This window comes from Anopheles bellator, chromosome 2 (genome assembly GCF_943735745.2).
Source record: "Anopheles bellator chromosome 2, idAnoBellAS_SP24_06.2, whole genome shotgun sequence".
In the NCBI taxonomy this organism is placed as follows: domain Eukaryota; kingdom Metazoa; phylum Arthropoda; class Insecta; order Diptera; family Culicidae; genus Anopheles; species Anopheles bellator.
Genome location: NC_071286.1, coordinates 65,714,540 through 65,735,122, shown reverse-complemented (window position 1 = coordinate 65,735,122; position 20,583 = coordinate 65,714,540). Strand labels below are relative to the sequence as shown.

Sequence of the window (20,583 nt, the reverse complement as noted above, 5' to 3'; positions counted from 1 at the left end):
ACACAGCACAACAACGCAGCGGGCTTCGCCCACGGAAACTACAGAGGAAGAGGCCCGTCTTCAACACCGGCCGACCGGCCACACACGATATCGCGGCTCTTCTTTATCACAGATCACCACGCGGACGTCACGCGTGACGTGCGCTTTGCTGTATGTGTCCTTCTTGCCCCTAGAAACGCTGTAGAGTGGTAAACTTCCGCTCGGCGATTGAAAAATACGTAGTCTCAATACAATGAAGCAGGTTTCCGGTCGAACGACGGAATGGAGCACACTTGCAACGGTGCGCCGCGAGCTGTGTGGTCCTGGGCCTTCATTGAGAGTCCTGCGAGTCAAGAACTGTGTCACACACGCCGGGGTTTTCTGCGAAAGAAGAAACGAAAATTAAAACACTGGACCGGAAAGCGTACGGCGGCTTCCCATTCATGGCGCACTGGGGAGTTGAATGAAAGCTTCGATTCCAGGGTGGGCTCCAAAAGTGGAACGGGACGAATGAATGGACCACACGGAAGCATAAAACGGGCAGGTGAACGGGAAGTTCTCAAGAATTAGTGGCGCACTCTCCGTAGCTCCACAGCAGACACACACTGTTAACTTAATGCAATCCCGGAATTCCTTATTTCGCAACCTAAACAACTGGAGCTCCGTACTGGAGCTGGTGGTGGTAGGCCACCGTGTGGTGTGGTGGTGGCGCAATGACTGATAGTGGCCGCGAGGTGAGGTTCCTTGAGATGGTACGGCCTCGAGGGGATGTGGTGCGGGGACAAAAAACCGCAACAATTGCGTCTTATCTTATCGCACACACTCGATGGTCCGCGCTGACGTGGGAAACGGAAGCTTCGGTGGTTCGATGGCGAAATGTTGTCTGCGGAGCATGAGTTTCTCATTTTTTGTTTGCTGTTTTCTCGAACGCACGACACATATGCCACGCCAGATTGCGCTTGTCTCCGCCACACTCCCGGCGGGTAATTCGCTTGGGGTTAATTACACACTTGGCCTTCCGCAGTGACACGGTTCTTTGGCACGGTCTACTTGGATCGCGAGAAAGGCGAGGAACGGCAATCGAAACCGTTCCCGTTTCGTGGCACAAACACCTTTCGAAACGCTCCGAGCAGTAACCGTGGCAACACGAAAAACAGGCCACGCAACGGGACTGGTGCCGAGGGCACAACTCGTTTCTTGGCTCGCCCGCCGGAACTTTCTTCGGCGAGGGAATTATCACGCACCGCTTTTCGCCGCCTTCAAATCAATTCGTTGGCCGGTCACTTCCGGCCGAAAACGCGAAAACTTTCCGTTTGCCACCACCACCGCAGAAACCGCAGAGGAAGCATCGATAAGGTGCCGCCGTGGCAAAGGCCTCGGCTTCTAACAATATCGGAACACAAAACCCCGCGCGACCCATCACGGCGACGTCATTCCGAAAACGCAATATGAAACTTGCACCCTTTTTATCCGCGGTCAAAGCACTCTGCCCTCCGGCACTGGGTTTATGCTTTCGTCGCCGTGCGCGTATTTTCCCCTCGGCTTTTCCGAAAGGACGCCAAGGAGCACGGGCACCGCGAGGCGCGCGCTGATACCGTTGATATTGTTTACCTTCGCGTCCTGTGCTAGTTTTCAATGAATTTCCCCTTTGTCACGCACAAAAGAAACACGGCCCGACCTCAACACAGGATTTCTGCGCGTCCTTTTCTCGGCACGCAATGTGTGCTGCGATTTCACAACCAAACCACTTTTTTGTTCCCGAAGTTGCACATGCATGATTCCTACACCAACACACCTATGCGGGCAGCATAAGAGCGAGCGAGAGAGAGAGAGCGCGCGATAGATGTCGCGCGTACCTTGTGAGAACCTTGATTTCGCATTCGGACATACCACCACACACACATACACGCCGCGCTGTTTACACACTGTTTGCGCGAATGACGACAGCGCGTGATCACCCTTTTTTATGCTTGCGATGCGAAAGGTTTTCGCAGACAATCCGCCGATCAGTTATTTCCTTTATCGCACTTTGCGTATGCGGCGTGGGCATATAAATTCCATGTTGTTGCTTTGCAGCCCCAGAAAAATTGTACACTAAATCACCCAATTTTACCGATTAGCGCTGGCAAACGCACTTCACAAACTTGGCAAACTTTACATCATCGTCACCGCGAGCCTTGGTTGCGATTCCGTGTGGTGACATGTGCGCGCGGTTGTGAAATCTCGCGAGTCGTCGTGAAGATACAGCGCAACGCAACACAGCGCCGGACGCCAACACAACACGTCACAACACTTTTTTGAAAATCGCGCAAGAATAACGAGAGTCGAAACACAACCGCACGCTCGAAACTTTACAATTTTCCGACATTCCGGCGCGCACTTTTGTCCTTTGCGACCGTACAAAACATGTTGCCTTAATGAAATTGATGCCTTTTCTATTGTTTAGAATCACAAATCACAAATAGACACGGGAACATACTTTCTTTCACAGCAACAAACACGTAAATTCGACAAGAAATTACCTAAGCACGATGAAAAATGCCATGTCCGCAAAAGTTGGAAAATTATTATTATTATTGTAGCGAGCCCGGAAGGATTGCAGCTACGAGAATTAATCCTATACACGCGCACAAAACGTTGGCAATGTTAAAGCACCACTCTAATTTCCGCTTGGACGTTATTATTGTTTATTTCTTTATTGTACGTACGAGAAGTTCAAATATTTCCTCTTGTTCGAATTTTAATGTTTAGACTCTGCACTTTCTGACCAACTGAAGATGTGGAAACCTCAAAACTCTGCGTTCCCAGTCCCTGGTTTTCGCTTGCAGGTTCGCAAACCTGCATTTTGCGTTCCCGGCCTCTAAAGCTGACTTAAATTCCAAATTCCCCTTATTTCCCCTATTCCCTTTCCCTACTTCCCTTTTGCGTTCCCAGTCTCTGTTTTTTGCCTGGCTCTCTCGTTTTTCTTCGGTTTTTCTCACGATAAGTCAAATTTCTCACTCAAATTCCCTTTTCTAAGTCGAATTTCTCACTCCATTCCTTTTTGAGACCAAATTCTCACGAGTGAAAAGGGAAATTCGATTCTATTCTTTGCGTTTGAAATTGCTGTTATATGCCCAACTGAATTTTTTGCTCAAACTTACCCTATTGTTCGTCAATTTCTCCGTTGGCCACCACTTTTGTAGTTCTGCTTATCTTATTAGCCATTATCCTATTGTTTGTCGCTTATTATCTAAGTTAATTCAGAATTCTCATTATTACTTAGTATTTACTACACGATGACTGATCAGTTGACGGAGTACCATTTGGCAACGTTTCATGGGGTTGTAGTCTGTTGTCTGTTTTAACGGCAGCACCACCAATTTACACAGAATATCTTCCAGGGGATGCTGTGTTGGCGATTTCAGGGTGCTGGTGTGGTTGTCGGACTTGAACACATTCAATTCTTTGGGCAGCGGAGGGTTTGCAGTTTGTAGTATGAAAATGGCCGATTGAGTGACCGCTGTTATCAAAAAGGGATACAAACTTCACTACCCGGGGATATACGGCGGGTTGTTTGGATTTAACAAGAAACCAACAGTCAGAAGGACTATCGGCTCGTAGAGTGAACCCTTCACGAACTATCACCCTTAGTAGTTGCCATGGGTTGTTGGTTGCTGACAGCGGATTTCCCGGCTGTTGGAATGCAGCTTCCCGAACAAGCAGTGCGCTACCTGTTCAAGGAGTGATTCATGCCGGTACTTGTCCACAATTTTCCCAAGGGATGGTTCGCATCACTATTTGGATTAGTAGAAACTAGCACACGCATGAAACCATCGCCGAATGAAAAATGCAACACTAGGAATTGGTCTGGGAACACTTTTCTCGTGTCGAAATGGATCAGCAACCCCAAAATAGAATAAGGGATCAATCGCTGCACAAAAGTATAATTCCTCGGACTTACGGCGATAAACACTTGTTTAATAACATATAACACTATAATAACAAACAATACATTGTTCGCATCGCGGGTTCGTCATTGTTTATCCGTACCAACATGAAATTGATCAGCCAAGGCGCAAAGGTTCGATAAGATCACTGACGGAGGGACAAAAATGTAGTTTAAACTTGTAAATTCCAGTCCCCAAGCCGTGTTTAAACAGAACAAATCGGTTTATTGACCTCTGAAGCGACGTGGGATGTGTACAAACTCTTTTACAGTTTTGTGGGCTCTTTTCTAGTTCAGCGTTTTGTTTCAATTATACTTTTAGCTCGCGTAAGGATCGGGTAGTGTCCCGACAATTTACTGCTTACCAGCAGCTGTCTTCTGCTCGTATTCCTTCATTCGGGCTTCTATTTCCGGGCGGAAGTGTCGGATTAGACCTGTTTGGGATAGAGAAAGTTAGTGATCGTGTACCACACAGGACACAGTGTGGTCCGTTGCCGTACTTACCTTGGACTGGCCATGCGGCACCGTCGCCCAGCGCGCAGATGGTGTGTCCTTCGATTTGCTTGGAGATTTCCCACAGCATGTCTATCTCCGCTGGCCGCGCATTGCCTGCCACGAAGCGGTGCATGATCTTGTTCATCCACCCGATGCCCTCGCGGCACGGCGTACACTGGCCGCAGCTCTCGTGCTTGTAGAACATGATCAGACGCGAGATCGCCTTGATCATATCGGTCGATTTGTCCATCACGATGATAGCGGCAGTGCCGAGCGAAGTTTGCGCCTGCACCAGCCCGTCAAAGTCCATCAACACATCTTCGCACACCGACTTCGGGATGACCGGTGTCGAAGAGCCACCCGGGATGATACCGAGCAGGTTGTCCCAGCCGCCCCGAATGCCTCCGGCATGGCGCTCGATTAGCTCCTTCAGCGGAATGGACATCTCCTCCTCGACCGTGCACGGCGTGTTGACGTGGCCCGAAATGTTGAACAGCTTCGTGCCCGAGTTACGCGTGCGGCCAAAGCCGGCAAACCAAACGCCTCCTCGGCGGCAGATGGTCGGGGCGACGGCAACCGTTTCCACGTTGGCCACCGTCGTCGGACAACCGAACACTCCGACGTCGGCCGGGAACGGTGGCTTCAGGCGCGGTTTTCCCTGCTTGCCTTCGAGGGATTCAATCAGAGCCGTCTCCTCGCCGCAGATGTACGCACCCGCTCCGCGGTGCATAAACACGTCGAAATCGTATCCCGATCCGCACGCATTCTTTCCAATCAATCCCGCCTGGTACGCTTCGGCGATGGCCAGCTGCATGTTGGACGCTTCGTTATAAAACTCACCGCGGATGTAGATATAAGCAGCTCGGGCTCCCATCGCGCGGCCCGCAATCAAGCACCCTTCGATCAGCTTGTGTGGGTCGTGGCGCATAATCTCCCGATCCTTGCACGTTCCCGGCTCGCCCTCGTCCGCGTTCACGACCAAATACTTCGGACGGCCGTCCGACGGTTTGTTCATGAACGACCACTTCATACCGCTGGGGAACCCGGCGCCTCCGCGGCCACGCAAACCGGACACTTTGATTTCATCTGCAACGCGAAAAAGGATGTTCGGTCAGTGCTTGGAGTTGCCCTTCAGCGGAGAGAGAAACGCACTCAGTATCCAGTCGACACCCTTCAGCAGGATTTCCTTCGTTTTGTACCAATCGCCGCGCTTGAGAGCTCCCTTAAGACGCCAATCGTGCCGTCCGTAGAGGTTGGTGAATATGCGGTCCTGATCGGCCATTCCTCCGAACTTGGTCCTCGTCTGTGGTGGCGGTGCCGACGCTTGGGCCGACTGATGCCGGACCTGCTGCTGGCCACAGGCGGCCGCCGAGCCGCGGATGGCCGACGGTACCAGTGCCGCTGCGAAGGATTGTTTTGAAGACGCATTTCAAACACTCCAAATTACATAAGCTACTACCGCGCACTGCGTCATGTCCTTACCTAATTGTGGCTTCGGCATGCAATTTAGCCGCACCAGTGCGTTCGCCATGGTTGCCTCAATCACTTGTCCGGTTCTCGTTGCCGCAGTGACGAAGAACAGCCAATTTCCAACCGCACGATGGAAAATAATAAATTAGGCTTTTGCGTTAAGGGAAAATTTCGCGATCTTAAGAAAAATACAAACTGACGTCCGACGTCAGCTGGGTGCTGTCAGATGAGATTGTCAATTTTTTGGCGAAATCAGAGAAATATTTCAATTTGCCCGAGAGACTGTTAAATATTTCAATGTTGGTTCATTAATATCTCAGTTTGAATTTAGTTTTTTTGTTTTTCATGTATTATAGAGATTTTTAGCTTAAGCTAATTCGTCTCTTATTTTGAATGCGTAGTTGATAGGTTGATTGGTAAGGACACTCATTGAGTTGGATTGGATTCCGGAAGAATATGGCGTTGGCCACGGCACTTGGAGCACCGATCGAACAGCTCTTGTTTCCGAGACGGTCCAATACAGCGTGATATATTGATGAAATAAGAGTGGAACCTTAAGTTATGCCGGATGGATCGTTGCCAGTCGTTGCCAGGTTGAAGTCGGTATTACGGATACTTTTCGGTTACGCAGGAGTAGATCCCAGCCAAGCTGGCGTTGCTACCAGGCGCCACTGAAATGGCTTGCACGATCATTTGGGAGTAGGTGCAAGGGCCTTGGTTCCGGCAACGAAAGCGCTTGTAACTTTATATTTTCCCCAAAGCCTTGGTTTCCCATGGTAGTTTTCGGTATCTCATCGCTATCAATATGAACAGGCGTGAATTCGTTTAGATCAATCAATCCGTCATCGGAATTCTCGAATTGGAAAGTAATATTTGTTGAAGGTATGCGAAAGGTGCATTGTTTTGGAAGGATATTTGGTTGATCCCTTTTTCGGTGGAGCAAATTGTCAACGAAGATACCATTCTTGCCGATAATGCGCAACTTAAGTTACCTTCCGCGCAGTATTCGATGGTAAGATGTTTGCGGGAAACGAATTTGCTATCCCCGATGTGGATATCGAGTTGGACGAGTTTCGACCTGCCCCGGTCACATTGTTTCTAATCAACAAACATATGCTGTCGTGAAGAAAAGAATATATATATATATAATATATTATATATATTAGACCAAGTTAGATTAAAGAAAGGACACAAAACCTTACCCCACACATGATGTGGGTGATTTGTTACAAAGCTGCTCGCACACGCACCGTTTTCCTGTTTGCTCTATACCGTGATTATATTTTGTTATTATTTGATGAATTTAAAATGTTTAGATAATCTCCTTGCCTTTCTCTATTACAAACTTCTCTCTTGCCCCGTTTAACAATGCTTCTCAAGGGTTTCAGCGTTCGTTCGAACCTTGTTTACTATTATGCCCATATGTGCTAATTCTTGTTCTAACAATCCTAGTCCGTTTCATACGACGCCACACGGCATGTGTTTTATTTGCAACTAAAGGTTCCGCCCGTAATAATGCTCGTTTATCTATTTTTGAACAAATGTCTAAACCGTTCAGTGTGTTCTATGCGCGTTTTCCGTTTTGTTATTATTAGTTTGTTTTACCATTTCTTTTTTGCTTCGCCTGTATGCATAAGGAACTCTCGATCACAAACCTCCACCAAATAGAGAAAAAAAACTAACAAAAATACATAAATGAAGCTGTCCAGCGGGAGCAGCTTCTAGAAGAGGAGCCCGATAAGTTTGAGGGTCGGTTCGATCAACTTGTTCTTTCCTTTTTGCTTTTTGTGAGCCTACCACGTGGGGTAACAAATTACGAATGTGTCGCTCGCGTTCTAGCAGAGATTCGCATTTGATAGCTAAGGGTTTTTTGTTGTGACACGGCGAAAGAGAAATTATACTTTTTTTTTGCTAAGATCTACCAAAAATAAACAAACAAAACAAAATGCCGTACTGCAGCTAAAGAGTTCGCTCTGCGCCTGGGTTCCGCCTGAAGAAACGGGGTTGGAAGGCTTTTGCTTCCGTTTGCTTTTGGCGCTATTATCTAAGTTCAACCCAAATTAGTGACAATAAAAAAAAACTATAACTATACCGCATAACTACTGGATTAATGCACTCATGGTATTATGCTTTGCAACCGGAGTGAAGGTTTGCAGAATCGTTACAGAAACGATAATAAATCAATCCATCGATCATCCTTTCCTCGAAGCATAGATCGGTTAGATCAAACACTGGTCGGACCTGCCTGGTTGCTAAAAACTATTCCGTTCGCCCATTCTTTCGCGGGTCAGCATTCAATTTGGAACAACCTTATTGCGACAGAACTGCTCCTCGTAGTCGAGCCACCCAACAGGATCAACAGATTTTTACTAGACTCCATATATTGCTATTCAAAACCCGACCGCACCGCACCGCACTACACTTCGGCACTACGTTTCCACTCTCTTTCTAGCGGCAATCCACGGCGTTCCGTCGCGTGTAGGTATAGTGACAACGATAAGAATGCGAAAGAATAAATATAATAAATACGTTCTTAGCTGGCTTGGCTGATCCTAGCCCGGAACGAAACGGATAGGTGTGGTAGTAGTGCGTACGTGAAGGGGGGAAAGCGGGCCGCGGGAGCAGAGTGCGTGGTTTGCACGCGTATAGCTCCTTGCTGCTGTTTGGTTACCACCACATCGGCCATAGTCTGGCGGCCATAGGCGAACCCATGACGGCCGCCATTGCTACCAGCCATCAGCGAGCGGTTTAGATGATTCTGGGCAGCAGCGTGGCGTAATTGTAGTCCAGCACGACGGCAGCCGAAGTCGAGTGGAGCAGATGGGCGGTGGCAGCGTTGGCCGCGGCGGCCGCCGCTGCCGGTTGCACCGGAACGCCCACGTTGCTGGTGGTCGGCTGGCTCGGCTTCGGCATCTTGTGCTGGAAGACGCAGTGTGGCTTGCGGCAGCCACCCGGCTGATCCTCCCAGAAGCATGGCGTGGCCGAGCGCGGCTTTTCGATCTTCATGTGGCGCATCGTGCAAGTGCGATTGTAGCACTTGCCCTCTTGCCACATCTTGCACGTCTTCTCGTGCCCGAGAGCAGCCGGTTCGTGGCGGTATTCGCAGTTGGTGCCCTTCTTACATGTCGAGTAGTAGAAGAAGTAGCAATCGTGCAGGTTCCTTGGGAGGTCCATAAAGGGCGGATGGACCAACTTCCGGCGCGGGGGCTGCTGCCTTTTCGACCGAAGAGCAATTTTTGGGCCAAAAGAGAGTCCTCGCCTGCGGGGCAATCTGTCGCTGGCGATCGGCGTCTTGGCGGCGTTAGATGGCGGCACGTGGGGGGATTACGCACAAAAGCTAAGCTCGGCCTCGCTGTCCACTCTCGGTTCCGTGTCCGGTGTTGGTTCTACTGTGTTCCGCTGCTCTGCTGGTGCCGTCGTTCGGAAAGCTCTACTCTTCGCTGGCAGGGAAACGATGCACACAACGTGCGGCAAGAACTACTCCACGAATCAGGATCAGAATGCAAAAGTACACACAATCTCCTTTTTTCCACTTCCACGACGATATCAATGCTGGTGTGTGCACAACTTTCACCAGCCCTCAATCCGTCGACGAAATCGAATGGTTTGATCGACGGGGGATTCGACGACTGAAATGCTTTGACAGATTCGTAGACATCGTTTGAAGTGACCGTTGTAAATGCAATTTGTTAATGCATTTTGAATGGAAAAGGTGAGGTTTGTGAGAGCTGCTTGCTATTCCGTGCTGTTTGAATTCCATCACAGTTTAGCTCTGGCACAAGCTAAGTCATTGGTAAACCACCGATAAAGTATGTGACGTAGCTAGGCGCGTTGAAGAAAGTCCTTATAAAAACTATAAATTGCCTGACGATTCTTTCACTAAGATCCATCTTGCATGGGCAGATGTAGAATATCAAAATGAGTGTGTTTTAAAAATACTTTCGTATGGCCATTTTAAATCGCGATACACTTCTTCTTTGCCTTCGTTGTTGATCGAACAATCGACGAAAGCCAGTCCGAAGCTGTCAGATGATGGAGGTCGATTTATTTTGATGTGCATCGAAAACACCAACACCACTGGGGAAGGAAACCCTTTTTCAGAAACAACAAAACAGCGCGATCGTTACCGGCGGAGTTTTCTCCCGGATTGTCCATCATGAACCCGGAAACGCCTACCAACAGCCGCAGCATCACGGAAACCATCGCCCAGGACGAGCCGATTTCCGGCACAAGCAGTGAGGTAGGTGCTCTTCCACAAGAAGAACAGGGAACGAGCGGACGGACTGTGGGCGGAGACGGTAAACTCTTTATCAGGATGTGTGGGTAAACAATCATAATTTGTGCTCACACACTGGCCGTTGCGTGGCCAGTGCGCGAGCGTATCGTGATTTGCATAAACCGTCGTATTAGCGCAGCACCTTTGGCAAGATGCGTTTCCAGAGTTCGGTTCCAGCAGCAACTCGGTGGCTCCGGTGGCGTAAGAACGCACAACACGGTTACAGTACGCAGGCAGCTGATACGCCGCAGTTTCCTCTGGAGGGCATCAAAATCCTCGATCTAACCCGGATCGTAGCCGGACCGTACTGCACCATGGTGCTCGGCGATCTGGGGGCGCAGGTGTACAAGATCGAGCGGCCATTCGGTGGCGATGAGTCGCGCAAATGGGGCCCACCGTTTTTGCCCAACTCGAGCGACTCCGTGTATTTTATGGCGGCGAACCGTAACAAGAAAAGTGTCTGCGTTAATCTGAAAACGGGCCGCGAGGTGATTTACGATCTGGCCCGGAAGTGTGATGTACTGGTCGAGAACTACGTTCCCGGCAAGCTGGACGAGTTTGGACTGGGCTACGATACGCTCAAATCGATCGCCCCATCATTGGTGTACTGTTCCATCACCGGGTTTGGCGCGGTCGGACCGTATCGGTCGAAGCCCGGATACGACGTGATCGCGGGCTCGATGGGCGGACTGTTGCACATCACCGGCAGTGAGAATGGTCCACCGGCGAAGGTCGGCGTAGCGATCACGGACATCGCGACAGGCCTGTTCGCCCACGGAGCTATTTTGGCCGCGCTGTTACAACGCTACCGCACCGGAAGGGGCCAAAAGATCGACGTGAACCTGTTCTCGACGCAGGTGGCCTGCCTTATTAACGTGGCGAGCAACTACCTCAATGCGAACCGCGAAGCAAAGCGCTGGGGAACGGCCCACGAGAGTATTGTGCCGTACGAGGCATTCGAAACCCGGACGGGCTACATTACGGTCGGTTGTGGCAGTGATGCCCAGTTTGTTGATCTCTGCCGGTTTCTAGGGGTCGAGGAGTTGGCGCAGGACGAACGGTTCGTCAGCAACCCGGCACGTGTCGCCCACCGGAAGGAGCTGATTGAGTTACTGGGAAAGATTATAAAAAGAAAAACTTCTGCCGAATGGATGGACCTGTTCGATGGGGCTTCGTTTCCCGTCGGACCGATCAATGGTATGCGGGAGGTGTTTGCAGATCCTCACCTGCAGGCGATCGGTCTGGTAAAAACTCTGCAGCATCCGACGGCGGGTGAAGTGAAGCTAGTTGGACCTCCGGTCGTGTACGGAGAGTCGAGGAACGAGATCCTCTCCGTTCCACCTCTGCTCGGCCAACACACGGACGAAGTGTTGCGCGGATTGCTCGGTTACGGGGACGAGCAGTTGAAGCATTTGAGAGAGACCAAAGTAATCCAATAAAGAATGGGGTGCATGCAATTCGGTTGCAGCTTATTGAAAGTCCGAATTATGATAATGAATCGACGAGCTAGTAGGAGGTTGAACAGTGACTAACAATCGGTATCTGATTTCCAGGAAGCGCCGGTGCTGCGGTTACGCCTGCAAAAGCCTCGAAGCGACAAGAAAGTGCAGTGGACAAACGGTACGGTCGACAACGAGCATATGAACAAGAAAAAATCCAAGTGCTGCTGCATCTACGAGAAACCACGCGCTTTCGGCGAGAGTTCGTCGGAAAGTGAGGACGAATGTGAGCACTGCTTCGGCCATGTGGAGCTTAAAAAGAAAAACCGTAAACACGTGGTTGGCGCTCCGGTTCCTCCGGTGCCCGCCAAACCGGGCGATGGTGATGACGATGACGACGACGAAGACGGCAATGGTGCCAATTCTGATGCCGTAGATGGACCGTCGAAGGGGGCTTGTCGTGTACCGGATGATTCAACAGCTCACGCCTGCTGTACGGCCCAACAAGGATAGAGCGATGCCATTGTAAGATACCAACGCTAAAACGAAGTTTCAAACCAAATTGTAAATAACGCAAATATAAGTACTGAACATATTTAAACGCAAGCAACAGTGGTGGTTTGTGGCGGCGCAAAAGGAAATCAAACTCAATCACGTGATCGCCGGCAAAGGTTCCTGCGATCTGTAACCGCGTTGCGTGCAAGAGAAAAGGAGAAAGCAATGAAACGTTAACTTTTGCATCCGAAGCCATAAACACGATCCGCGCTCTCTGTTGACAACGTTGTCTGTCAGTGAGTGGTGTGTGTTTATTTTTATTTTCAGCCACCTCCGTAACACTCCGTACGCAGAAGGTGAGTAATTGCGATCTTCCGGATTGGATAGGTTTACGCCGTGGCCACTTCAATTTCCCCGTTCTCCAACAGATCCTCGCTTGTCGCGAGTGTACGGAAGTTGCCGTCCCCCATTGGAACCCAAACTGAAGAGGAACACCCTCCTACCGTGAATGTTTTGATTGTGGTGGCTCCCGACCATTACGCGTTTGCAGTGAAGAAAAACAAAAAAAGGCAAACTGAAGATCACGAGCGAAGGCGATAGTGAAAGTGCGTTTAGCAATAATCGCGTTCAGCGAGGGTGGTATCGACTGCTGAAATGGCGGAAGCACGGTGTAATCTGGCGAGAAACGTCGTGAACGAAAAGCGGAACCCGGAAAGCATAGAATCGAACACCAGTAGCAGCGGATCGAGTAGCAGCGATGAGTACGATGGCGGTGGCCAGTACGCCGAAAACAGTCCGTGGGTGTTTCTACCGGAGCCTCTGTTTATTAAAATCTTCTTTCACCTGCACCCGCGCGATATGCTGAACGCGGCCCAGTGCTGCCGACGGTGGTACAGGCTGTCGAAGGATGACTACATCTGGCGCAAGTACTTCCGCCGGGAGTTTAACGTGGATGCGTCCATTCCACTCAAGCGAGGTACGGCGTGTGACGGTTGACATAAAATAATTCGTCTCAAAGTAATCCTTTCAACCTTCCGCCCAACAGGGGCCGAGAGCTGGCGTTCCGAGTATCGCCGACTGACGAACAACGTGCCGCTGGTGATGACGGACGTGCTGACAAAACATTCGCACCAAGTGCTGCATGTGAGCTTTTCGCATAATGGCAAAATCTTTGCAACCTGCTCCAAGGACGGTTTCGTGATCGTAAGCAAGCGCGCGCTCAGTGTTCTACGGCAATGCGTTACTCTGACCCTCTGTGATCGGTCTTGCAGGTTTGGAACGCTAGCTATCCGTCGACCATTCGTGACTCGTACGACATGAAGAAGTTAAATTGGAAGTACACACAGTACTCGCAGTTTAACCAGAGCGACACGCTGCTCCTGGTGTCGGGCGTCCACTTTGGCTCGCCGCACAGCACTTCGGGCGAGATTGCCGTGTTTACGATGCAGAGTAAGATTTTTCGTGATCGTTTCATTGTTCCTTCGATTAATTCTTTCCCAATCCACGCGGCCAGATGGGTTCCGGTTGAAGTGCCGCGTAACGAACCGACCGTACGACATCTTTGGCACCTGGTTCAGCGATCAGCATCTGCTGTCGGGTGACCTCAGCTGGTTGGCGCACCTGGTGAGCCAATCGATGCTGTGGTTGAACAAGGCCAGCCAGGAAGTCGATTCGGAGCACACGCCGGTGCGGAAGCAGATTTACAAGTTTTACAATCGAAACGCCAGCTCGATTCGCGCCATCATGGTCGCCAATTGTCCGTGGCTTGCAGAGGACGATAGCGTTGGCAAGGGAAGGAAGGATGAAGACGGAGACGAAGCGTCCAACCAATCGAGAGCGACCGACGATGGACCAAGCGGAAGCGGTGGGCGTCGGGCAGGCAATCCACTGTCCCATTACCAGATGAACCACGACCCCGATTCGGAGGACGAAGACGACGATCCGGACGAAGAACCAGAGGCCGGTGCGAACGTTAATGGTATTAACTGTCGGGAAGTAATGCCGACCATGGGGCTATAATGTGATGTTTTTCTGTAGCGAATGGTGAAGGTCTGCAAGGGGACCAGGCACGGGAAGGCGATGAGGGACAGGCAGGGACAGGGGCAGCGATGCAACCGCCGGTGGCTGAGCCAGCGGATTACGCTAGCCCGATTCAGTACCTGGAGGAGTTCAGGCAGGAGTACGAAGAATCGTACTACGATTCGTCGGACGATTGCCTCGATGACGATGACGATGATGACGAAGAACGTGGAGGCGTTGCTGACGATTCTACGGAACTGTCCGAAAGCGAGGACGACATCGCGCAGCTTAGCACACCGAAGTATCTGATATTTTCGACCGGCTCGAAAACCTACACGCCGCATCAGATCGGGTTCAAGCGCATAACGGGCGTAACGTTTCCGCGCCGTGTCGAATACGGGAGCACGCTCCGGGAGCGCGTCGCGATCCGCGAGCGACAGCGCGAGCTGCAGGTAATTATGGCCGAGATGTCACCGGAAGAAATCCGCCTGCAGTATCTGTTACAGAACGAATCGCCCCCGGTCGAACCGAACTGGGCAAACTACGAGGCAGTGGCGGACCGGTTCGATCGCGTCGACAAGTTAATCGATCTGCACGGCCATATTATCGGCATGGGGCTGAGCCCCGACCATCGCTACCTGTACGTGAACAGTCGGCCGTGGCCGAAAAACTGCGTCATCCGCAACCCGCTTGAACCGCCGGCGATCGCGCAGGAAATCGACATACACGTGATAGACCTGATGACACTGAAGAAGGTTGGCAAAATGTTGCGCGCCCACAAAGCGTACACCCCGAACACGGAGTGTTTCTTCATCTTTCTGGACGTCTGTGATAATTACGTCGCGAGGTAAGAAAACTGCCAATGGCCAACGAAGTCTGTTGCTCATTTTTGTAAACTGCATTTCTCTTTTCCGGCTTTTGCGTTGCGAGCAGTGGTGCCGAAGATATGCACGCTTACCTGTGGGAGCGATACTATGGTGTGTGTCTGGCCAAGTACCAGCACGAGGACGTAGTGAACAGTGTGGCCTTCAATCCGCGTGATAACGAGATGCTCGTGACCACCAGTGACGATTACGAAATTAAGGTAATTCGATGACGGAAGTGATCAATCTCGCGCTAACTGTTTCCGGTTCTGATCTCATCCCCGAAAGGTTTGGCGATCGGCAGCGAAAGCGAAAAAGCTTGGCATCGTTCCGGTTGGGAAGGCGGTCGAGTTTAGAAAGCTAAACCGTAACAATCGCCCTCAACCGCAGCCCCATTATCGTAGCAGACGATCGTACAGATGATGGTGCCGGGAAGATGCGACCTTCCTTCACTTTGTCAACAGTAGTGTATCCATCGATAGTCTAGTCGGAGCATACGTAAGGATCAAGAGCAATCTTATTGGCACAAACGGTGGGCCACGTGATAGGTTAATATGTGTACGAGTGTGCCGTTGTTATTCCCCAAAAATTAAATCCCGTTTTGGCCGTGTTTATAGGTTCGTTAGTTTTGTCTTTAACCTTCGTTTGATTAGCATTACTGTAATATTATGTATGCTTTCGTTCGTTTTCGTATACATATAATCACTATTGGGCGCGTAGTTCAACACATTTGTGCGAAGTGAATAGGAAAAATTCTAGAAGTAGATCTATTTGAGGGTGTACAGTGTATGGGCTAATCAGGAAAAAAAGGGAGAGACGGAGAGAAAAAGCGAGCTGTGCCAATTGCAGAGTTCAATGATCATGCAAATAAAAGATTTAATTGAACCAACGTTTTTGTTTCGAGTACCACGCGTACAGTAAAACAGGTAAGAAATCACACTTATGGTAAGATGCTCAGATATTGGAATGCGAATTAGTATCGGGTGATTGATAACTACTTACTTACATAAGGGCAATGCCGAAAGATGAGAGAAAGTAACTACGCTCCACTGAGCTACACTCTAGTTAATCTACATGTCTACATGTAGAATGATACAGCCCCCAAACGAACCTCTTGTCACCTTATCTTGAATTACGTGCCACATTTTTAGTAAATTTGATTGGAACGATAGGAACAAATCTATTGTAACTGCACTTTTTGGCTGTTTTTGTTGTTGCCAAAAATAGCAACTTTAACCAATAATTGTAGACCCCAAGTAATCACTAATTGGTCTGCGCGGTTTCAAAGAGGTCGTCCAATGAACCACATACGAATCGGCCGGATCAGCCTCCCGGCGGTACATCAATACCGGTGCCCAGAACTGCGTCGTTCGTTGGAAAGAATAACATCAACACACTGGCCATCGGTAGAGTTACGTCCCCCTTATCTCTTATTGACCATATTCGTACATACAATAAAAGCAAACAAAAAATACAAACATGCAGGACATGTCGGTAGGGTAACAACACATTTACACGGCTCTCACCACTGACCACGGTGCCAGGAGCGATCACGAATCATGTTTGAACACATGGTTACTGGTCGGTGCCGGGTGTACCTTGGCGCCCGCGTGTTGCCGCTTCTGCTGCAGTTCCGCTTGTTCGCGCTCACCGTACAGGTCCAGCGTTTTGCCGTACCACCAGACGAGCCCGTCAAAGAACACGCCAACGAACGTGAGACCTAATCGTGGAATTAAGGAATCGAGTTAGAGAAGTCGAACAAGAAAGCATTGGAAGCGTACTTACAAAGCGCGGTTATGTTGATGTAGTACCGGAAGAGCTTCTGATCGTGCAGCTGGCAGTTGCCCCGCTTGCCACACTCTTCCGTCCACACGAGGCAGGTACTGTCGATGATGCGCCCGTAGATGATGGGTCCAGGGATGAGCGCAAACAAGCTTATCATCATCAAAATGAGCCCCTGGGTGAAAGATTTGTCCTGTTTCGCTACACAGCTGGAAAAGAGCGAGGAAAAGAGCGAATTAGTTACCTAAGCGTCCTAAGTGCCCTAAGCGCCGACCACGAACGTGGCAAGGACGTACCGATAGTTCACCAACAGATTGCCGATCCTTCCCGATGCACCCAAGCAGTTGATGACGCTGGAAATGATCGAGAAAAGATAGAAGCCAAGCGCACAGCCCTTGATGCAGGCTCCCGGCACTAGTTTGGCGCTGTACAGTAAAGTGTCCGGCGGGTCACTGGTCGTCGTTCCGGTAGCTCTTCTCCTTCGTCTCGCCGGCACACTGTCCTCTGCTACATCCTCGCTGCGGTCGCTCGGCGGATCGCTCGGATCGCTGCTCTCGTCCTCAAAGGCCCCCATCGTGGTTTCGACGTTCGACGTTTCCATTTGGGGATCCTTTTGATCATCGTTTGTTAGCGTGTAGTTAACCTTGGACTCGTTGCCCGCCAGCAGCTGTATGGAGTCGCTTGCAACGGTCGACGTGTCCAGCGGATCCATCACTTCGGTAGTGGTTAAGACACCCAGCGTCGAAGTGCTGCCCGTAGTAGAAGCCGATTCGAGCACGGCCGCTATGCTTGGCGCCGTGGCGGTCGTGTAAGGATTCGTCGTGCGATACGCCGTCGTCTCCCACGGGAGCTTCGTGATGGGCGAATAGTTTTCGTTCTGGCACGTGCACTGATCGTAGTACTTGTCGGCCGTATGCCAGCTGTCGCAACCGGCGTGGCAAGCCGAGAAAAACGTGATGCCCGTCTCCTCCTGGCAGACCGGTGTGTACGGGATGCCGTCGCAGTGACAATGGCTGTTACATTCCGTCGTCAGGTTGAGCCGTCCCTTCACCAGCGGCATCGTACCGTCGGGGCAGGTCAGAAAGAGGTAAGAGAACTGCCCCGCCATGTAGCCGACCCCGACGATCACGTTCCAAAACAGAAGCTTCTTGGGCGACGGTTTCTTCTTCGAAATGACGATCCCGGATATGAGGAATCCGGCCACCATACCGAACAGCGTGATGGGACCCGTGATGACGGTGGCGTTGGCGGTGGACTTGTGGAACTGCACCTCGATATACTTGCTCAGGAACGTGATGTACCCGCTGGAACCGAGGATGTAAAATATCCCGGACAAAATGTTGAACATGAGCAGCTTGTTCTTCAGTAGCCGCATCAGCGCAACGGGGAAATCTGTAACGACAAAGGCTCGTTAGTAGCGCGACGACAGGTTCCGACCGGGTGGCGACGGCGACGACCTTTCAGCTTGGGGAACTCCACGATGCTTTCGGCAAACTCGGACGCATTCTCCGACACGGTCCGCTTGTGGCGCTCGCTTAGCCCTTCCTTTTCCTTGCCAAACGCTTCGGCATCGTTCATCAGTATGACGGGAGCGTTCGACGAGGGTCGTTTGCGGGTGGCGTTGGTATCTTTCCTCGGTTTCCTGGGAATCTCCTTCGGGAACAGACCCATCAGGAGGGCGAAGATCATCATCCCGATACCGAGCAGTATCCAGCCGAGCCACCAGGCTCCCAGCCACCGCGGGTCCGAACTGTCGATGATCGGTGTTTTGGTGGGATCGATGTAGATCTTCAGTGCCACGTAACCTACAATTCGAAAGCGGACCGGGTATTGTTATCGCGTTCGGCCACAGCTGTCCTGTTCCTGTACGACGCACCGAGTGCAAAACCCACCACCGGGCCGAAGGTACGAAGTGATGAGGCGTACGCCAGCATGAGCGGTGTGTTGGTCTTCTTAGTGTTATCATCCAGATACGTTTGGCCGAGCGAGTAGTAGAGCGTGTTGCCGATACCGAGCACAAACTGGGACAGGAAGATCAGCACCAGCGGTACGATCGAGATCGTATCGAGACACTCCTTGGAGGTGGCCGTCTCCACGCACAGCCGGTTGGTGCTCTTCACCATGATCGTGTAGTTCTGGTGCGACCGGATCCGCGCCTCATCCTCTTCGCGCTCGCGAACATACTCCTTCGTCAGCTGTAGCGCTTCGTCTCCCGCGCCGTAGATGAAGTGGGGCATGGCCAGAATGAAACAGGACAGGGCGCAAAACACCACCCCCCATGCGATCCACCGGGGCCGGTTCCGCTGTCCTCCGACGTACGACAGGATGAGTGAGAGCAGGATCTGCGATATTTCATTGCCACTGAGGATGATTCCTGTTCGTAGGTGGAAAAGTACGTGATAAAGGGACAGAGTTTGCTGGTCGGACTGCCCCATGAATTCCCCGATAGACCTGAGTGATTAGACTCCGCAAACCTTTAAATCTTTCCTCCTTATCTTCGATATGTTTCGATATGTGTGGGGCTCTGCAAGGCGTGCCTAATTATGGGCCCCGTTTGTTTGACACAACCATTGTTGAAAGAATCTTACGGGGGGCCTTATGCTCAGGTCGTTGACAAGGGAGTGATAAAAAGATTTATTTGCCCTCAATGTGCCCACGAGTGGCTATTAATCCTTTCTCGGGGGGAAAGGTCGTTGACACATGCATCAGATGGAATGGTTCTCCCTTTTATTTGATGTCTGGGAATGATCGGTCCAGTTCTTCATCCTGATTCGTTTTGAAATTGTGGGCTAGATAAGGCCTCTCTAGCTACTCCTCGTCAATATTCTAGCCTCCGGGAGTGGAATCCAATCGGCCTTTCGTTCGGTGGTTTACCGTAATTTATCCCCACTTATCGCCAATCACGTTGGCCCGTATCGGGAAAAGTAACAAATCAAGGTCAGATATAAGCGGGCCAGGCTCAAGCCGGCCCGCAGTAAATCGCTCATTTCTCCCGCTCAATGGCCCGCGCGAACCGTGACCACGCCGCGCGGGTGAAGCAAAGTTGGAGAGCATCAGCACCTGTCCTGAGTCTGGGGCGATAATGGACGCGGACCGATAGGGTCCACCTGACTAATCTAATCTCTCCCGATTTCCCCCCGCCCCGCTTTCCTCCTTCCGCGCGTGGGGTTCTGCACACTTCCTGGTTCTTTGGCCCCGGCCGATCGTCTGGCCGCCGGTGACTTACCGGTGGTTGAGGAAGGAATTTTGAACCGCTTCTCCAGCGTGGTGAGCGTGATGACGAAGTAGATGTAAGCCATCGCCTGGACGGTACCGAGGAACCCGTACACCATGATGAACGACTTTGGCGTGGCGAACCGCTGCATCCAGGCCGGATGCCAGCAGGACACGCCGCACCGGTTCACGTTGGCGACGGACATACTGTGTGGCGGTCGGTCCGGTGTGAGGCGAGACTGTTCCTTGGGGCCCGACAAAAGCACTCTTCTTGATTCTCGACACTCGACACTAGCGATCGCGCGAAAGTCCTTTGGCCAGCTGGCAGGTTACGTACAAGTCCCGGTAGCCGCTGTCACTGCTCATGGCGCACGGGGTACACTGAAATAGGACGGGGAAGGCTACTGAAACGGGGGCTCCCAAACCGTGTGGACGGTGGTTGGACGGCACGATCGACGACCGCCAGACCGACCGATTGGCGGTCCGCAAAGAAGACGAATGACCTCCGGTGCGGTGTCCCCCGGTTGGCAACGCACCGATTGCCGAGAGGGCGATTGATTGCGATAGCGAAGCCAGCGACTGAGGGACCGAGAGAGAGCGAGAGCGAGAGAGAGAGAGAGAGAG

General features: G+C 51.1%; 6 protein-coding genes across 9 annotated transcripts; 3 read left to right on the top strand and 3 right to left on the bottom strand.

Annotated features, from left to right (window-relative positions):
• Positions 1-4,112: 4,112 nt before the first annotated feature.
• On the bottom strand, positions 4,113-6,056 carry LOC131212686 (NADH dehydrogenase [ubiquinone] flavoprotein 1, mitochondrial). Its single transcript, XM_058206645.1, has 4 exons — positions 5,885-6,056; positions 5,555-5,803; positions 4,412-5,488; positions 4,113-4,341 (listed from the first exon to the last, which is right to left on the bottom strand). Exons 1-4 carry the CDS (start codon positions 5,931-5,933, stop codon positions 4,262-4,264), a joined length of 1,455 nt encoding a protein of 484 aa, XP_058062628.1. The 5' UTR covers positions 5,934-6,056; the 3' UTR covers positions 4,113-4,261.
• A 987-nt stretch (positions 6,057-7,043) lies between these two features.
• On the bottom strand, positions 7,044-9,428 carry LOC131209042 (zinc finger CCCH domain-containing protein 11A-like). The gene has a single exon (XM_058202012.1). It carries the CDS (start codon positions 9,044-9,046, stop codon positions 8,621-8,623), a length of 426 nt encoding a protein of 141 aa, XP_058057995.1. The 5' UTR covers positions 9,047-9,428; the 3' UTR covers positions 7,044-8,620.
• A 522-nt stretch (positions 9,429-9,950) lies between these two features.
• On the top strand, positions 9,951-12,183 carry LOC131209406 (E3 ubiquitin-protein ligase PPP1R11). The gene is made up of 2 exons (XM_058202471.1): positions 9,951-10,112; positions 11,702-12,183. Exons 1-2 carry the CDS (start codon positions 10,029-10,031, stop codon positions 12,098-12,100), a joined length of 483 nt encoding a protein of 160 aa, XP_058058454.1. The 5' UTR covers positions 9,951-10,028; the 3' UTR covers positions 12,101-12,183.
• LOC131209404 (succinate--hydroxymethylglutarate CoA-transferase) lies at positions 10,256-11,587 on the top strand. Its single transcript, XM_058202470.1, has one exon. It carries the CDS (start codon positions 10,301-10,303, stop codon positions 11,585-11,587), a length of 1,287 nt encoding a protein of 428 aa, XP_058058453.1. The 5' UTR covers positions 10,256-10,300.
• Positions 12,184-12,525: 342 nt separating the features above from the next.
• Positions 12,526-15,857, top strand: LOC131208996 (F-box/WD repeat-containing protein 5). Of its 4 annotated transcripts, none has more exons than XM_058201956.1 (8): positions 12,526-13,058; positions 13,128-13,285; positions 13,354-13,531; positions 13,596-14,060; positions 14,120-14,553; positions 14,608-14,948; positions 15,035-15,185; positions 15,253-15,857. In XM_058201956.1, exons 1-8 carry the CDS (start codon positions 12,737-12,739, stop codon positions 15,385-15,387), a joined length of 2,184 nt encoding a protein of 727 aa, XP_058057939.1. In that variant the 5' UTR covers positions 12,526-12,736; the 3' UTR covers positions 15,388-15,857. The 4 variants fall into 4 exon arrangements, with proteins under 4 accessions (XP_058057939.1, XP_058057940.1, XP_058057938.1 ...); XM_058201957.1 differs by having other exon boundaries at positions 13,354-13,543; positions 13,596-14,053; positions 14,212-14,553; XM_058201955.1 differs by having other exon boundaries at positions 13,596-14,045; positions 14,120-14,948.
• A 550-nt stretch (positions 15,858-16,407) lies between these two features.
• LOC131207886 (solute carrier organic anion transporter family member 74D) lies at positions 16,408-20,165 on the bottom strand. The gene is made up of 6 exons (XM_058200519.1): positions 19,973-20,165; positions 18,623-19,120; positions 18,204-18,551; positions 17,043-18,138; positions 16,750-16,955; positions 16,408-16,684 (listed from the first exon to the last, which is right to left on the bottom strand). Exons 1-6 carry the CDS (start codon positions 20,163-20,165, stop codon positions 16,515-16,517), a joined length of 2,511 nt encoding a protein of 836 aa, XP_058056502.1. The 3' UTR covers positions 16,408-16,514.
• Between the last annotated feature and the right edge of the window lie 418 nt (positions 20,166-20,583).

Bases quoted from the DNA above. Each gene is read 5' to 3' on its own strand.
- LOC131209042 (XM_058202012.1), bottom strand. From the start codon at position 9,046: ATGGACCTCCCAAGGAACCTGCACGATTGCTACTTCTTCTACTACTCG.
- LOC131208996 (XM_058201954.1), top strand. From the start codon at position 12,737: ATGGCGGAAGCACGGTGTAATCTGGCGAGAAACGTCGTGAACGAAAAG. The intron at 13,059-13,127 runs GTACGGCGTGTG...TCCGCCCAACAG, and splicing joins GTCCATTCCACTCAAGCGAG to GGGCCGAGAGCTGGCGTTCC. The intron at 15,186-15,252 runs GTAATTCGATGA...CATCCCCGAAAG, and splicing joins GTGACGATTACGAAATTAAG to GTTTGGCGATCGGCAGCGAA.
- LOC131209404 (XM_058202470.1), top strand. From the start codon at position 10,301: ATGCGTTTCCAGAGTTCGGTTCCAGCAGCAACTCGGTGGCTCCGGTGG.
- LOC131209406 (XM_058202471.1), top strand. From the start codon at position 10,029: ATGAACCCGGAAACGCCTACCAACAGCCGCAGCATCACGGAAACCATC. The intron at 10,113-11,701 runs GTAGGTGCTCTT...TCTGATTTCCAG, and splicing joins TTTCCGGCACAAGCAGTGAG to GAAGCGCCGGTGCTGCGGTT.
- LOC131212686 (XM_058206645.1), bottom strand. From the start codon at position 5,933: ATGGCGAACGCACTGGTGCGGCTAAATTGCATGCCGAAGCCACAATTA. The intron at 5,804-5,884 runs GTAAGGACATGA...AATCCTTCGCAG, and splicing joins CATGCCGAAGCCACAATTAG to CGGCACTGGTACCGTCGGCC. The intron at 5,489-5,554 runs GTGCGTTTCTCT...TTCGCGTTGCAG, and splicing joins GGGTGTCGACTGGATACTGA to ATGAAATCAAAGTGTCCGGT.
- LOC131207886 (XM_058200519.1), bottom strand. From the start codon at position 20,165: ATGTCCGTCGCCAACGTGAACCGGTGCGGCGTGTCCTGCTGGCATCCG. The intron at 18,139-18,203 runs GTCGTCGCCGTC...TTGTCGTTACAG, and splicing joins GGAGTTCCCCAAGCTGAAAG to ATTTCCCCGTTGCGCTGATG. The intron at 16,956-17,042 runs GTACGTCCTTGC...GCTCTTTTCCAG, and splicing joins AATCTGTTGGTGAACTATCG to CTGTGTAGCGAAACAGGACA.